Genomic DNA, 17664 nt, shown 5'->3' with positions numbered 1-17664 from the left:
AAAGACATACGCAGTATGAAGGTAGGTTCAGCAAAGCGAGGTCCGCTTACTAGATAGTAAGAAGATACAATAGGGAACTTCACGGTCAGCTGAAAACCCTATTAAAATACCATCCAGAAATTACTTTAAGACTCATGTGTCAACTCATGACACCGGAGTGGTAATTTCGGCCCACAAGAGCTTCCAGCTACAGAAACATAACATAACTGTGAACTGGAACAAAAATGCAAACAAACTTAGGACTAAGAGTCCAACTTAGCTGATAGTAGTCTAGAAGCAGGAACATGCAACAGAAAGGCTCTGGTTACATTGATGGCCGGCACTAGAATAACTGAGCAGCAAGGCTAAATAGGATACTCCCACATCCTGATGGAAACAGGTGAACAGAGAAAGTGAAGCACACAAGTCCAGTACCACCAGCGACCACCGGGGGAGCCCAAAAACCAAATTCACAACACGTTCCTGTTCCCCCGACCAATCCTGCTCTCCTGACCGATCCCGCTCTCGTGACCGCTCTTCACCCCGACAATGACCGGTTCCTCTCAGCGGAGCTGGTGGTGCTCACCCCCGACACGATGGGAAAGCTGGTGCCTCCGCTACCGACCAAGATGGGGGAACCCTTAGATGTGAGCTGAGACGGGGTGATCTTCCAGTGGGACACACCCCGGATCGGGCTAGATGGAGCCCGGGAGGAGGCCCTCACCCTTGCTGTGCTCACTTGGGAACAATATAAACAATGCTTAATCCTACACTGGAAAAACCGAAAAGAGACAGCAAATTGACCCACCGAAAGTACAACACCCAAAGCCTGCGCACGGCAGGAAAGACGCGGTAAAGCGGGAACTGTGTTGGCCTTTCACCCAAAGCGGGGTTGGGGCTCCATACAGGAACCGGGACTACCGACTGACGTCTTCGTTACCAGTTGCAATGTGAAGACTCCCTTCGCAACCGATATGGTGACCCATTACTACAAAGAGGGGACCAGGTGTCCTACACTCGCCACCGGAGTGCACAAGGATGGTGCGCTCGGAACGTTCAACGTTGTGGGCCTGTAGAGGTGTCACCTGTTGCTCCGAACATGACCGATCCGGACTTGACAGATCTTGCTACTATCGCCAACGTGCACCTTGTTGCTGCTACTGAGTTTGCAGCCAGTTTTAGCCTTCGAATCCAGACACCGGGTGACCTGATTGCACCTGAGAGACCAACCACCGACACTGACGCCGCATCAGCTGGAGACCAAGGACCGAAGCCGCCGCGGTCAGGAGACGTCCACTACCGGCTGATGTCTTGCAACTTACTCTGAAGCTCTGAAATGCTTTACAAACTGTATATAGTTAACTGTTCGTCTTTCTATGTGTCTTTCTGCTGCTACAGCCCGACTAGGGTTAACTCTTAAAGGGATCCCTTCGTTTACCCGGGATCCCTATTTTTGCCTTTTTGTTTTTGTTTCTTGTTCATCATTGTTGAAAAGAACTGCTGGATCATGAACACTGCATGATTACAAACTTATTGTAAATAGTTTGCACCTTCTTAAAGGTGCTCCCTACTGGTTTTACAACAAAGAGAACTCTTTGCGAAGAAACTGCTCCTGGGAACAGCATTGGAGTTCCTGTTTACACGGACTGGCAGCGGGAGTAGCTGCACTACCTCGTAGAGACTTGGTTCTCTCTTAAAGGGATCGTTCACCAATAGCACTTGTAATGATGTCTTAAAAGAAGAAGTAATAATGCTTACATGTAAAAGTTATATGTAGTTAGCTAGTTGATTGTAAGAAATGTTTAATAATGTGTTAGAAGATGAGGACAGGGAGTGAACCCGTACGGGGTTAGTCGGTGAGTCCTCCTAGGAGCCATACAGAGATGGCTCAGTGATCTTGAACTGAGAGAAGGTTGATACGCCCTATACTGTGTATAGAAAAAGAAAGGCAGTAGGCCCAGATGAGGAATGGGGCGGTCCTGCAAAAGAGCGAGAGGAAGTAGGCCTGGGGCAGATAGACAGGCGGTCCTGCGAATGTAAAGTTGGAAAATGAAGAAAAGTTGATTAGCCTTGTAGTGTTTTGTAGTAAGCCTTTAGTGGATTCAGCTTATACGTCCTTAGAGGCAAAGTTAAATTATTATTCAGAAGTTGCACTAAGTAGAATACCCGGTTGGGTAATAGAAGTTATTTATAGTATGTTATTTAAACTATTTAACCATGTTTGTAACGTTCAAGTGTCCTTACCTCCCATAAAGGGAAGCTCTGTTCAAATTTACTTGTTATTGCATTTCAAAAATTGTATGTCTTTTTGCTGACATGTATTGTTGTTTTCTTCCCAGTCCAGGAGTACTGGATTTAACCGGGGGGGAGTGCAGCGCCCCAGAGTCCTGGTCGTTGCAGTACTGATGCTCCGCCGCTAAGGGGGGTATTGGTATGTCTGATGGCACTGAAGGAGTTCACCTGACCAGGTATCACAGACACCAATACACTTCACAGTCTGGCCTCCAGGGGGAGCTAAGGGTGCTATGTATTAGGCCACTCCTCACAATCTGGTAAAACTGGGGGTTAGATAGGAAGTTAGAGAGAAGCTGACTGGGTTGGAACCAGGCAACATCCTGTGGCAGAGGGTGTTGCAGGGGAAGATTCAGGGGGGTCCCTGTCAGGGGTGGGATCCTGACAGAGGCCTAGCAAACAGAAAGAACGTTACGGGACCGCGCCTGCACTTCATTGCGGCGGTACCCCAAGAAAGGCCGAGAAGCGAGGTTTATTGTGAAGAGTGAGAAACGAGATCAACGCAACAAGGAGATAACACCAGTAGGAGTCATGCTGTAAGACGAGGCAACATCCTACTGAGGCGCGTAGCCGGTGGCCGGAAACGCAGAGGAAGTATTGAGCTCCAGGCCTTACTTCAAACCTACGGCAGGACAGTCAGTTATAGGCGGGCTGTCTCACCCAAAATCACCTAAGCAGACATAGGGGGCAACAGTTGGAGAGGGGCGACTCTAGGGTCCCGGAAGACCTCCAGGCCTACCCGTCATACGGGTGCGTCCTAGCCATATCATCTGGGGGGACGAAGAAGAACATCAGAATCAGTTGTGAGGGAACTTCAGAAACAGACACAACAGTTGTGAGGACTATCCCGTGGTGCTAAGTAGGGAAGGACTACAACACACAAGCGCTAGAAGGTAGGCACAGATTTCCACCTGCAAAGGGAACTCTGGAGGTGCCATCGGACCGGCCGGTCTCAGAAAGCCCTGTTAACCGTATTCCGGATTGAGGATCCTGAAGCCTTCAGTAAAGAGGTAAAGAGACTGCAACCTGGTGTCCTCGTTATTCATCGCGACCTGCACCACACCACAACATCGTCACTCTCCGCTTTCACTGGACGCCCCTCAGCAGGGTCACGGACCGGGTCTAGCCACCGTGACAACAGAGAGGCCCGGTACCGGGTACCCCTCGGCCCTGCGGCAGTGGGGGCGCTCCATATACATATTATAGTCAAATAAAGATTACATATGTGACAAAAAATATTTTTTTTTGTTTTGAAGGATCTGGAGAAATTAATGCAAGATAAGTCGGCAGAGAATTTGATCTTAAAACTTGTAGCCTTGTCTCTGCAATACAGCTGGTGTTGGCTCCTTTTATATGATAAGAAGAGTAATCAATTTGAGTAAGTACCCCCTCTAAAAAGAAAACAAAATAAGGCCAACTTCACACGTCCTGGCTGGTGATTCCTGTACTGATTTGTGGTCCGTGTCCGTGTCTGTGTGACATCTTTGTAACATCCGTGTGCTGTCACTGTCAGTGTACTGTCAGTGGGCTGTCAGTGAGCTGTCAGTGAACTGTCAGCATGACACATATGGAATGAAAAGCAGCATAGAAATTAAAGAATTTTATGTATTAAAGATGTTCAAAGATAGAGATAGATAGCGATGAGGAATATGATAGATAGATGTCAGTCTGATTTCTAATCAGTGCTTTATTTTTCTGCACCTGCATTTATTGTATTTATTGACGGGCAGCACGGTGGCACAGTGGTTAGCACAGCAGCCTTGCAGCGCTGGAGTCCTGGGTTCTAATCCCACTCAGGACAACATCTGCAAAGAGTTTGTATGTTCTCTCCGTGTTTGCGTGGGTTTCCTCCGGGTACTCCGGTTTCCTCCCACATTCCAAAGACATACTGATAGGCAATTTAGATTGTGAGCCCCATCAGGGACAGCGATGATAATGTGTGCAAAATTGTAAAGCACTGCGGAATATGTTAGCGCTATATAAAAATAAAGATTATTATTATAAAGATTATTATTGTATAAATAAATGTAAAAAATGGAATGGGGTTCCCCTTAATTTTCATAACCAGCTGAGAGAAAGCTGACAGCTTGGGGCTGATGTTAATATTCTGGCAATGGGACAATAGAGGTGAGGGGGTGAGGAGAAGGCACAGGAAGGTGAGCACCCAGGCCAGAATTAAGGGATCGCGACCATTGCTCACCTTCCTGTGCAGCTCCCTGCTGTAGGGCCTCGATCGTAGGGGCAGCCATGGTGGTCAGGATGTCCGGGACAGCAGCTTCCAAGGGTCAGACAATAGCCATAAAGGTGCCCAGGGAATTAATATCGGGTCACCAGTTTTTGCTTAGCCTTTACTGTTTATTATAGGCGAGACCCTCCCAAAAAATGATGCGGAGACCCCCCTATATTTACTAACCAGCAAAGGCTAAACAGACAGTTGTGGGCTGATATTAATAGCCTAGGAAGAAGCCATTGATATTTCCCCTTCCCAAACTAAGAACATCAGCCCTCAGCAGCCCCAGATATTGCACATCCGTTAGATGCGCCAAATCTGATGCTTAGCCTCTGCTCTTCCCACTTGCCCTGATGCGGTGGCAAGTGGGGTAATAGTTATCGGGTTGATGTCAGTTGTTTTATGTTTGCTGACAGCAAGCCCAGGGGTTATTAATGGAGAGGTGTCTACCAGACACCCCCATTACTAACCCCATAGTCAAATTTAATAAAGAGACAGAGTAAAGTCCTTTAATTGAAATAAACACACAAAGTTCTTTAATTGAAATAAACACTCCCCGACCCATGTATTCACCAAAAAGTAAAAATAAAAAGGCAAAGTTATACTCATCTTTCCGCAGATAATCCATTAACGCCCATGTCCCATGACGATCCGAATGGTTTAGTAAGCGGTCACGTCAGTGATGCGACCTCTTACCACGCCCGCCAGAACACACTGAGCTTAACGTGAGAACATGGCTACTTGTGATCAGCGGTAACCTTTATGACAACAGTCATACGCATCCTTTATGGCTATTGGTCCCTTCCAGGAATATTAACATTAGCCCCCAACTGTCGGTTTTCCCTTAGTTGGTGAAGAAAATGATGGAGGACCCCACACTGTTTTTTTTTTTTTTTTTTAATCAGCGTTGCTTGGTTTCGCTGATCACAGGGAAACCAGGCGACAACGATGAGCGCTGCATTCAGAACCAGGCGCCTGGGAACAGTGCTAACTCTACTGCTTTTCCCAGGTGCCGGTAGGTGTCACAAGAATACAATGGATATCCGTGTGTCTGTATTTGCGGTCCTTAAAAACGGACCGCATATGGACATAAAAAAGGGATGTGTGAAGAAAGCCTAAATCTGTTCCTTGTAATGATGTTTGACAAATACATGATGGATGCTATAGATAAAGCTATATTGTATCAAGGTCTTTAACATGGGAACAAGTGCTTACTAAGGACATATTTTCCCTTAGTATATAAGTGAAAGATGTATAATCCTGCAAAGTTGAGTTTTCTAGAGACGCTCTACTTCACTTAAAGAAAACAGTTGTGAAACAATGATGTTCAAGCAGTTTTATTTTACTGAAAACAAGCACAATGGATTGCAAAACTTTATGATTTCTGTCACTTTAAGGGCTTGCTCACACTTTGTGTTTTTGCTGTGTTTTTTCCATACATTTTTCAAGGGTAAAAAACTCTGCACTTTACAATATCAGCAAAGAGAATGAGATTTCTGAAATCTCATGCACATGCTACTTAAGATTTCATTGCTGATTTGGTCAAAGTATCAAAGTATCTTTTTAAATCTGCAGCATGTCAATTCTTTTAGTGTTTTTCCTGAATTTTTTTCACCCATTGAAATGAATTGCGGAAAAAAAGTCATTAAAACAAAGTAAAAAATGCAATTAAAAGCACCTTAAAAATACACCTATTTTATGCACCGTTTTTCTTGCCAAAACTTTGGTTTTTGGTGCAGAAAAAGTTTGTTGCAAATACTCAATATGTGCACACACACCAACTTCACACGTCCTGATATTTCCTGCACTGGAAAAACCGGTACCGGTGCTATCCATGTCCGTGTGTAAAATACGTGCGCCATCCATGTGTTAATATGTATCATATACAGTTAGGTCCATATATATTTGGACAGAGACAACCTTTTTCTAATTTTGGTTATAGACATTACCACAATGAATTTTAAACAAAACAATTCAGATGCAGTTGAAGCTCAGACTTTCAGCTTTCATTTGAGGGTATCCACATTAAAATTGGATGAAGGGTTTAGGAGCTTCCGCTCCTTAACATGTGCCACCCTGTTTTTAAAGGGACCAAAAGTAATTGGACAATTGACTCCAAGGCTATTTCATGGACAGTTGTGGGCAATCCCTTCATTATGTCATTCTGAATTAAGCAGATAAAAGGCCTGGAGTTGATTTGAGGTGTGGTGCTTGCATTTGGAAGGTTTTGCTGTGAAGTAAACATGCGGTCAAAGGAGCTCTCCATGCAGGTGAAACAAGCCATCCTTAAGCTGCGAAAACAGAAAAAAAACCATCTGAAAAATTGCTACAATATTAGGAGTGGCAAAATCTACCGTTTGGTACATCCTGAGAAAGAAAGAAAGCACTGGTGAACTCATCAATGCAAAAAGACCTGGGTGCCCACGGAAGACAACAGCGGTGGATGATCGCAGAATAATCTCCATGGTGAGGAGAAATCCCTTCACAACAGCTAACCAAGTGAACAGCACTCTCCAGGAGGTAGGCGTATCAATATCCAAATCTACCATAAAGAGAAGACTGCATGAAAGTAAATACAGAGGGTTCACTGCAGGGTGCAAGCCACTCATAAGCATCAAGAATAAAAAGGCTATACTGGACTTTGCTAAAAAACATCTAAAAAAGCCAGCACAGTTCTGGAAGAACATTCTTTGGACAGATGAAACCAAGATCAACCTCTACCAGAATGATGGAAAGAGAAATGTATGGCGAAGGCGTGGTACAGCTCATGATCCAAAGCATACCACATCATCTGTAAAACACTGCAGAGGCAATTTGATGGCTTGGGCATGCATGGCTGCCAGTGGCACTGGGTCACTAGTGTTTATTGATGATGTGACACAGGACAGAAGCAGCCGAATGAATTCTGAGGTATTCAGAGCCATACTGTGTGCTCAGATCCAGCCAAATGCAGCCAAACTGATTGGTTGTCGTTTCATACTACAGATGGACAATGACCCAAAACATAAAGCCAAAGCAACTCAGGAGTTTATTAAAGCAAAGAAGTGGAATATTCTTGAATGGCCAAGTCAGTCACCTGATCTGAACCCAATTGAGCATGCATTTCACTTGTTATAGACTAAACTTCAGACAGAAAGGCCCATAAACAAACAGCAACTGAAAACCACTGCAGTGAAGGCCTGGCAGAGCATCAAAAAGGAGGAAACACAGCGTCTGGTGATGTCCATGAGTTCAAGACTTCAGGCAGTCATTGCCAACAAAGGATTTTCAACCAAGTACTAGAAATGAACATTTTATTTACAATTATTTAATCTGTCCAATTACTTTTGGTCCCTTTAAAAACAGGGTGGCACATATTAAGGAGCTGAAACTCCTAAACCCTTCATCCAATTTTAATGTGGATACCCTCAAATGAAAGCTGAAAGTCTGAACTTCAACTGCATCTGAATCGTTTTGTTTAAAATTTATTGTGGTAATGTCTATAACCAAAATAAGAAAAATGTTGTCTCTGTCCAAATATATATGGACGTAACTGTATGTGGCATCCATGTGCAGCATCCATGTAACAAGTACTGGAATAAAATGCAGAATAGAAATTACAGGTGTTTAGGTGTTTGATGTGCAAAGATAGATAGATATACGCTTCATACACTAGACGGGGGATCAATTGTGTGGGGACCTCCATGTGGATTATTAATTTTTTAATTAATGGGTAAAAGAGGGAAATTATCGAGGAGTGATTTTTACAAATAAATGACTTTTCTGTTTGTAAGTGCACTGATACCCCAAGTATGGAGGAAAACTACTGTGTGGGCGCATGGCAGGCTCGCAAAATTGTCTGTAATCGAGAGCGGACATAATGTCGCGTTTGGAGAGCCCCTGATGTATCTAAACAGTGGAAACGAGTGACACCATTTTGGAAACTAGACCTCCCCAAAGAACTTACCTAGATGTGTGGTGAGCACCATTAACACCCAGGTGCTTCACAGAAATTTATAATGGTGAGCCATGAAAATAAAAAAAATAACATTTTTTCCACAAAAATATTCTTTTAGCCCCAATTTTTTTTATTTTCACAAGGGTAACAGGAGAAAATTGACCCCAATAAGTGTTTTGCAATTTCCCCTGAGTACGTCAATACCCCACACTGTTGGTACAGATAGGCAGGGACCACAGGAAAGTTCACAGCAAACATGTTTAATTGTCCAAACTCACTCAGTGTACAGCACACGGTATCCTCCGGATCACAGCCAGGAAACAAGACAGTTCATAAATGTGTCTGGTTGCCAAGGGCAACTGCACCACTGTATCACACAGTGGGGTGCCAGGAGTTCACTATGCTGGTTCTGTGCTACCTCACACAGACAGATCTTCTGCAGAGCCGACTGCTCCACAGATTGCTGACACACCCAAACCCTTCCTGTAGGGCTTTTTTACACTGGAATCTGTGGCCATGGGCCACTTGTAAGATCCGGCCTGGAGGAAACGTACCGACCCCACTACATTCCAGCAGTCTGTTTAAAAAATAAAAGCCCATACCGGGTTTTCCTGAACAATTCCTTGGCCACATAACTTGACCAGGTTCATGCTTATTTTTATTCTGCCTTGTGACTCGCAGGCATCCTGCTGTGACCACAAGGTACTCCAGCGGATCTAATACGCTTCTGAGCGCATCCTGGGGGACACATAACGACCCGCGCAAATAACACAAGTCTCTGCCTCACAGCACATATCAGGGCACGGAAGGGAAGCAGCACTGTTTGTCTTTTTGAATGCAAAATTGGCTGGAATCGATAGCGGACGCCATGTCGCGTTTGGAGAGCCCCTGATGTTCCTAAACAGTAGACACTCCACACAAGTAACCCCATTTTGGAAACTAGACCCCCCCCCCCCAAGGAATTTATCTAGATTTCTGGTGAGCACCATGAACCCCCAGGTGCTTCACAGAAATTTATTACATTAAGCTATGAAAATTTAAAAAAATCACATTCTTCCACAAAAAGGTTTTTAGCCCCAATTTTTTATTGTCTTAAGCAGGGCCGGACTGGCCATAGGGCAGTTCTGGCAAATGCCAGAAGGGCCGGTGGCAGTAGTGGGCCGCTCGAATGTGCCGCTGTCGGCACACTCCCCACGCTGTCGCGGCGCACTCCCGGCCCCGCATTCAACTATACCGGCATCATAGACGCCGGTACAGTTGAATGCAATGATGGGAGAGAGCGTCTGCTGACGCTTCCTCTCCCATCATTCCCCGCTCTGCCTGCCGCTGACACTGCGGGTGCGCGATGACGTCATATCATCGCGCACCTGCTGTGTGACCGGGCGGGCAGACTGCGACTGCTGAGACCAGAGCCAGAGCAGCGCGGGACACGAGGAGAGAGGTGAGTAGAGTGTTTGTTTGTTTTTTTTATCAATGAGTGATGACTGGATTGTGGAGCTATTGGGGGGGGGGCTGCCTGCCTGCATTACATTCTATGGGGGGCTGCCTGCCTGCATTACATTCTATGGGGGCTGCCTGCCTGCATTACATTCTATGGGGGCTGCCTGCCTGCATTACATTCTATGGGGGCTGCCTGCCTGCATTACATTCTATGGGGGCTGCCTGCCTGCATTACATTCTATGGGGGGCTGCCTGCCTGCATTACATTCTATGGGGGCTGCCTGCCTGCATTACATTCTATGGGGGCTGCCTGCCTGCATTACATTCTATGGGGGCTGCCTGCCTGCATTACTTTCTATGGGGGCTGCCTGCATTACTTTCTATGGGGGCTGCCTGCCTGCATTACTTTCTATGGGGGCTGCCTGCATTACTTTCTATGGGGGCTGCCTGCCTGCATTACATTCTATGGGGGCTGCCTGCCTGCATTACATTCTATGGGGGCTGCCTGCCTGCATTACATTCTATGGGGGCTGCCTGCCTGCATTACATTCTATGGGGGCTGCCTGCCTGCATTACTTTCTATGGGGGCTGCCTGCCTGCATTACATTCTATGGGGGCTGTGCTGTATTACATTCTATGGGGGCTGTGCTGTATTACAGTCTATGGGGGCTGTGCTGTATTACAGTCTATGGGGGCTGTGCTGTATTACATTCTATGGGGGCTGTGCTGTATTACATTCTATGGGGGCTGTGCTGCATTACCTTCTATGGGGGCTGTGCTGTATTACAGTCTATGCGGGCTGTGCTGTATTACATTCTATGGGGGCTGTGCTGTATTATAGTCTATGGGGGCTGTGCTGTATTACAGTCTATGGGGGCTGTGCTGTATTACATTCTATGGGGACTGAGCTGTAATGCTGGATACAGCTGTAATTATATGTTATATAGTCGTGTTACACTCCCCTCACTTCTTGTAGCCTACAAGTGTACAAAGATATTATACAGTCACCATGCGACAAGTGGGCCTGTGTGACTTCAAATGCCAGGGCTGAATTTTAGTCCCAGTCCGGCCCTGGTCTTAAGGGTAACAAAATGGACCCCAATAATTGTGCAATTTCTCCTGAGAACGCTGATACCCCTTAAGTTGTGGTAAACTACTGTTTTTGCACATGGCAAGACTCGAAATGGAAGGAGTGGCTGTTTGGAGAGCAGACTTTGATGGAATGGAAGGTGCAAGCCATGTCGCATTTGTAGAGCCCCTGCTGTGCCTAAACAGTGGAAATCCCCCACAAGGGACCCCATTCTGGAAACTTAACCCACAAGATACTTATCTAGAGGCACAGTTATAGTAATGATTATAATGCTTTCTATTTTACTGGTGCATGAATTTATAATGTGGTGGTATGAACAAGTTGTGCAAAGTACATCAGATTATAAAAGTGTGTTGTGTCAACAGGGTAAAACAAAATGTTATTAATTTATGGACATGTGGTACACTTTGAAGCAATCCTTAACCCCTTAACCCCCAAGGTTGGTTTGCACGTTAATGACCGGGCCAATTTTTACAATTCTGACCACTGTCCCTTTATGAGGTTACTAGATGTTTCCAGCCAGCTAACGCTCGGCACGCTCATTGCTGTCTAATTAACGCTGCTGGTGATTAAACTAAAGTAAATAATGACAACATTCAATAGCGCTTACGCAGGTGGTAAATTAACTTAAAATGACAACTATAGTGTGGTGATGTGTTGGGGGCGGGATTATGTGTGGTGATGTGGTGGGGGGCGGGATTATGTGTGGTAATGGGTGGGGGGGCGGGATTATGTGTGGTAATGGGGTGGGGGGGCGGGATTATGTGTGGTAATGGGGTGGGGGGGCGGGATTATGTGTGGTAATGGGGTGGGGGGGCGGGATTATGTGTGGTAATGGGGTGGGGGGGCGTGATAATGTGTGGTAATGGGGTGGGGGGCAAGATTATGTGTGGTAATGGGGTGGGGGCGGGATTATGTGTGGTGGGGGGCGGGATTATGTGTGGTAATGGGGTGGGGGGGCGAGATTATGTGTGGTGATGTGTTGAGGGGGCGGGATTATGTGTGGTGATGTGGTGGGGGGCGGGATTATGTGTGGTGATGTGGTGGGGGGCGGGATTATGTGTGGTAATGTGGTGGGGGGATTGTGTGTGGTAATGTGGTGGGGGGCAGGATTATGTGTGGTAATGTGGTGGGGCGGGATTATGTGTGGTAATGTGGTGGGGGCGGGATTATCTGTAGTAATGTGGTAGGGGGCAGGATTACTTGTGGTAATGTGGTGGGGGGGCAGGATTATGTGTTTTAAGGTGGTGGGGGTGGGATTATGTGTGGTGATGTGTTGGGGGGCGGGATTGTGTGGTGATGTGTTGGGGGGCGGGATTATGTGTGGTGATGTGGTAGGGGGCGGGATTATGTGTGGTGATGTGGTGGGGGGCAGGATTGTGTGTGGAGATGTGGTGCGGATTGTGTGTGGTAATGTGCTGGGGGCAGGATTGTGTGTGGTGATGGGGGGTGGAGCTACTGTGCAGGGGGCGGGATTAGCGAGTAATCACGATGCCTCTTATATATATAGATAACTCTGGAACGCTTTAACGGATCCTGATGATTCTGACACTGTTTTCTCATGATATATTGTACTTCATGATAGTGGTAAAAATTTCTTTGATATTACTTGTGTTTATTTGTTAAAAAAACAGAAATTTGGTGAAAATGTTGAAAATGTTCACAATTTTCCAACTTTGAATTTGTATGCCCTTAAATCACAGAGATTTGTCACACAAAATACTTAATAAGTAACATTTCCCACATGTCTACTTTACATCAGCACAATTTTCGAACCAACATTTTTTTTGTTAGGGAGTTATAAGGGTTAAAAGTTGACCAGCAATTTCTCATTAAAAACATAATTTTTTTTTAGGGACCACATCACATTTGAAGTCACTTTGAGGGGTCTATATGATAGAAAATACCCATGTGTGACACCATTCCAAAAACTGCATCCGTCAAGATGCTCAAAACCATATTCAAGAAGTTTATTAACCCTTCAGGTGTTTCACAGGAATTTTTGGAATGTTTAAAAAAAAATGAACATTTAACTTTTTTTCACAAAAAATTTACTTCAGCTCCAATTTCTTTTATTTTACCAAAAGTAACAGGAGAAATTGGACCCCAAAAGTTGTTGTACAATTTGTCCTGAGTACGCGGATACCCCATATGTGGGGGTAAACCACTGTTTGGGCGCATGGCAGAGCTCAGAAGAGAAAGAGCGCAGTTTGACTTTTCAATGCAAAATTGACTGGAATTGAGATAGGATGCCATGTCGCGTTTGGAGAGCCCCTGATGTGCCTAAACAGTGGAAACCCCCAACAAGTGACACCATTTTGCAAAGAAGACCCCCTAAGGAACTTATCTAGATGTGTGGTGAGCACGTTGACCCACCAAGTGCTTCACAGAAGTTTATAATGCAGAGCTGTAAAAATAAAAAATCATATATTTTCACAAAAATGAAATTTCGCTCCCAATTTTTAAATTTCCCAAGGGTAACAGAAGAAATTGGACCCCAAAAGTTGTTGTGCAATTTGTCCTAAGTACGCTGATACCCCATATATGGGGGTAAACCACTGTTTGGGTGCATGGCAGAGCTCGGAGGGAAGGAGCGCCTTTTGACTTTTCAATGCAAAATTGACTGGAATTGAGATAGGACATCATGTCGCGTTTGTTAGATTAGGTGAAAGAATGCGGGGAGGATTTGCACATGTTTTATGAGATTCTGGCTGAATATTCAAGATTTTTCTGTGGTTTCAGACAAAAACAGAATCTGGACAAAAACAACAAGACGTCCTTGACAGTTTCTGGGAATTATTGACCACTGCTATGTAGAATATCCGGGAAATCGTGCTAAATGAGACTCAGATGATAACATTGCACAATACTTGTTTTTCTGTTATTTTTCTGATATTTAAAAGATGAAGATTAACCATTTCTTTAACAGAGAGCCCCTGATGTGCCTAAACATTGAAATACCCCACAAGTGACACCATTTTGGAAAGAAGACCCCTAAGGAACTTATCTAGATGTGTTGTGAGAACTTTGAAACTCCCAGTGTTTCACTACAGTTTATAACGCAGAGCCGTGAAAATAAAAATAATTTTTTTTTCAACAAAAATTATTTTTTAGCCCCCAGTTTTGTATTTTTCCAAGGGTAACAGGAGAAATTGAATACCAAAAGTTGTTGTCCAATTTGTCCTGAGTATGCTGATACCCAATATGTGGGAGGGAACCACCGTTTGGGTGCATCGTAGAGCTCAGAAGGGAAGGAGCGCCGTTTGGAATGCAGACTTAGATGGAATGGTCTGCAGGCGTCACATTGCGTTTGCAGAGCCCCTGATGTACCTAAACAGCAGAAACCCCACACAAGTAACCCCATATTGGAAACTAGACCCCCAAGAACTTACCTAGATGTGTTGTGAGAACTTTCAACCCCCAAGTGGTTCACTACAGTTTATAAAGCCGAGCCGTGAAAATAAAAAAATCCTTTTTATTTCCACAAAAATTATTTTTCAGCCCCCGGTTTTGTATTTTCTCAAGGGTAACAAGAGAAATTGGACCCCAAAAGTTGTTGTCCAATTTGTCCTGAGCACGCTGATACCCCATATGTTGGGGTAAACCCCTGTTTGGGCGCACGGGAGAGCTCGGAAGGGAAGGAGCACTGTTTTACTTTTTCAACGCAGAATTGGCTGGAATTGAGATCGGACACAATGTCACTTTTGAGAGCCCCTGATGTGCCTAAACAGTGGAAACCCCTCAATTCTAACTGAAACTCTAACACAAACACACCCCTAACCCTAATCCCAACCCTAACCATAACCCTAACCACACCCCTAACCCGAACAAGCCCCTAACCCTAATCCCAACCACACCCTTAATCCCAACACACCCCTAACTCCAACACACCCCTAACCCTAATCCCAACCATAACCCTAACCACACCCCTAACCCTAATTCCAACCTTAATCCCAACCGTAAATGTAATCCAAACCCTAACTTTAGCCCTTAACCCTAACTTTAGCCTTTACCCTAACCCTAACTGTAGCCCCAACCCTAGCTGTAGCCCCAACCCTAACTGTAGCCCTAACCCTAACTTTAGCCCTAACCCTAACTTTAGCCCCAACCCTAACCGTAACTTTAGTCCCAACCCTAACTGTAGCCCAAACCCTATCTTTAGTCCCAACCCTAACCCTATCCTAATGGGAAAATGGAAATAAATACATTTTTTAAATGTTATTATTTTTCCCTAACTAGGGGGGTGATGAAGGGGGGTATGATTTACTTTTATAGCGGGTTTTTTAGTGGATTTTTATGATTGGCAGCTGTCACACATTAAAAGACGCTTTTTATTGCAAAAAATAGTTTTTGCGTCTCCATATTTTGAGATCTATAATTTTTCCATATTTTGGCCCACAGTGTCATGTGAGGTCCTGTTTTTTGCGGGACGAGTTGACGTTTTTATTGGTACCATTTTTGGGCATGTGACATTTTTTGATCGCTTTTTATTCCGATTTTTGTGAGGCAGAATGACCAAAAACAGTGCAATTACAGCGATACCTCATTTATAACTTTTTTCATGTTTTGGCTCTTTTATACGATAAAAACTATTTTATATAAAAAATAATTATTTTGGTATCGCTTTATTCTCAGGACTATAACTTTTTTATTTTTTTGCTGATGATGCTGTATGGTGGCTCGTTTTTTCCAGGACAAGATGACGTTTTCAGCGGTACCATGGTTATTTATATCCGTCTTTTTGATCGCGTGTTATTCCACTTTTTGTTCGGCGGTATGGTAATAAAGCGTTGTTTTTTGCCTCGTTTTTTTTTTTTTTCTTATGGTGTTTACTGAAGGGGTTAACTAGTGGGGCAGTTTTATAGGTTGGGTCGTTACGGACATGGCGATACTAAATATGTGTACTTTTATTGTTTGTTTGTTTTTATTTAGATAAAGAAATGTATTTATGGGAATAATATATATTTTTTTTCTTTATTTAGGAATTTATTTTTTATTTATTTTTTTACACATGTGGAAAAAAATTTTTTTTTACTTTGTCCCAGGGGGGGACATTACAGATCGGTGATCTGACAGTTTGCATAGCACTCTGTCAGATCACCGATCTCACTTAGAGTGCAGCAGGCTTACCAGCGCCTGCTCTGAGCAGGCACTCGGTAAGCCACCTCCCTCCCTGCAGGACCCGGATGCCACGGCCATCTTGGATCCGGGACCTGCGGTGAGGAGGGAGGTAGGAGACCCTCGGAGCAATGCGATCACATCGCGTTGCTGCGGGGGTCTCAGGGAAGCCCGCAGGGAGCCCCCTCCCTGCGCGATGCTTCCCTATACCGCCGGTACACCACGATCATGTTTGATCGTGGTGTGCCGGGGGTTAATGTGCCGGGGGCGGTCCGTGACCGCTCCTGGCACATAGTGCCGGATGTCAGCTGCGATATGCAGCTGACACCCGGCCGCGATCGGCCGCGCTCCCCCCGTGAGCGCGGCCGATCGCGTATGACGTACTATCCCGTCGGTGGTCATTCGGGCCCACCCCACCTCGACGGGATAGTACGTCAGATGTCAGAAAGGGGTTAATAACTACTATTTTTTTTTTTCTAAAAGAAAATCGCACGTCACTTACACTGAGACATCCGCTACTCTAATGCAGTACCTCCCTACCTATAAAGCTACTCTGTACTAACTACTACCATTTTTTTTCTAAAAGAAAATCGGACGTCAATTACACTGCAACTTCAGTTCCCTTAATGGTCATCCTCTCTACCATAAAGCTACTCTGTACTAACTACTATTAACCGATTTTATTTTTTTTTACAAAAAAATAATGTCACTAACACTGCGACATCAGCTACTCTACCTATATTTAAAAAATGAAAAAGTCCCTTAGCGCAGACTCTGATCAGCAGCCATACTGATCAGAGCACTGCAGCCTCGGGAAGAGCACTAATGCTCAGAGTAGGATGCCAAGCACACTGAAAAGGCTCAAAAAAGTGCACCAAAAATACTAATGGGAGTGGGGAATTTGAGGTGGGGTGATGGGGAGGGGGAGCTGGAGCAGGAACAGAGATTTGGGAACTCCTGCTGCTGCTGTGATCACAGATAGTTCACAAAGCACACAGACCGCACAGGATATCACAGGAGGCAAAAGACAGATCGCAGGAGGATTTTCTCTCTTTCGGTTACACAGAGAGGGTATACAACCGCTTTGCAAGCCAACTCTGAGGTAAAGATGGCATGCAGAATGGTGATCGCTATTTTACAGGAACCCTTTTGGCACGGATTGCTCAGTAACTATTCAGTCAATCATCGCCAAAAGGATTAATCAGCCAAGGTGACATTGTGTTCATCCCATCTTTTGTGATTGCTGTGATTGTTGCTGTCTCACACAGCACCAATCACAGCCTGTAAATTATTTTTGTTTTTTCTACAACTTTATTGCGACATCGCTGTGATTGGCTGGTTAGAATTGATCAGCCAAACATAGCGATCACTGACACGGGGTGACATGCAGGGACGGCTTGCTGTCAGAGACAGCAGACATCTTAACTCGGTTATTTATGAGCCACATACATTTTTAAAATGAACAATAATACCACATACAAGGAACAAAGACCATCACACCATGACTGGACCACATATTACCACCACATAGTGACTAAATAATACCATGTACAAGTGAGAAATACTGCCACACCGTGA

At 44.8% G+C, this 17664-nt stretch overlaps 1 protein-coding gene across 5 annotated transcripts in view; it reads left to right on the top strand.

Annotated features, from left to right (window-relative positions):
- Positions 1-17664, top strand: part of SHOC1 (shortage in chiasmata 1) — a 549593-nt gene that overhangs the window by 437843 nt on the left and 94086 nt on the right. For all 5 annotated transcript variants that reach the window (XM_077251003.1, XM_077251012.1, XM_077251020.1 and 2 more), the window contains one exon: positions 3528-3649. In XM_077251003.1, coding sequence (XP_077107118.1) covers positions 3528-3649 — 122 coding nt within the window. The remainder of the gene's footprint in view (positions 1-3527; positions 3650-17664) is intronic.

Source organism: Ranitomeya variabilis, chromosome 1, assembly GCF_051348905.1.
Source record: "Ranitomeya variabilis isolate aRanVar5 chromosome 1, aRanVar5.hap1, whole genome shotgun sequence".
NCBI lineage: Eukaryota > Metazoa > Chordata > Amphibia > Anura > Dendrobatidae > Ranitomeya > Ranitomeya variabilis.
Note: the sequence above shows the minus strand (reverse complement) of the source record. Positions and strands in the feature narration are given on the sequence as shown.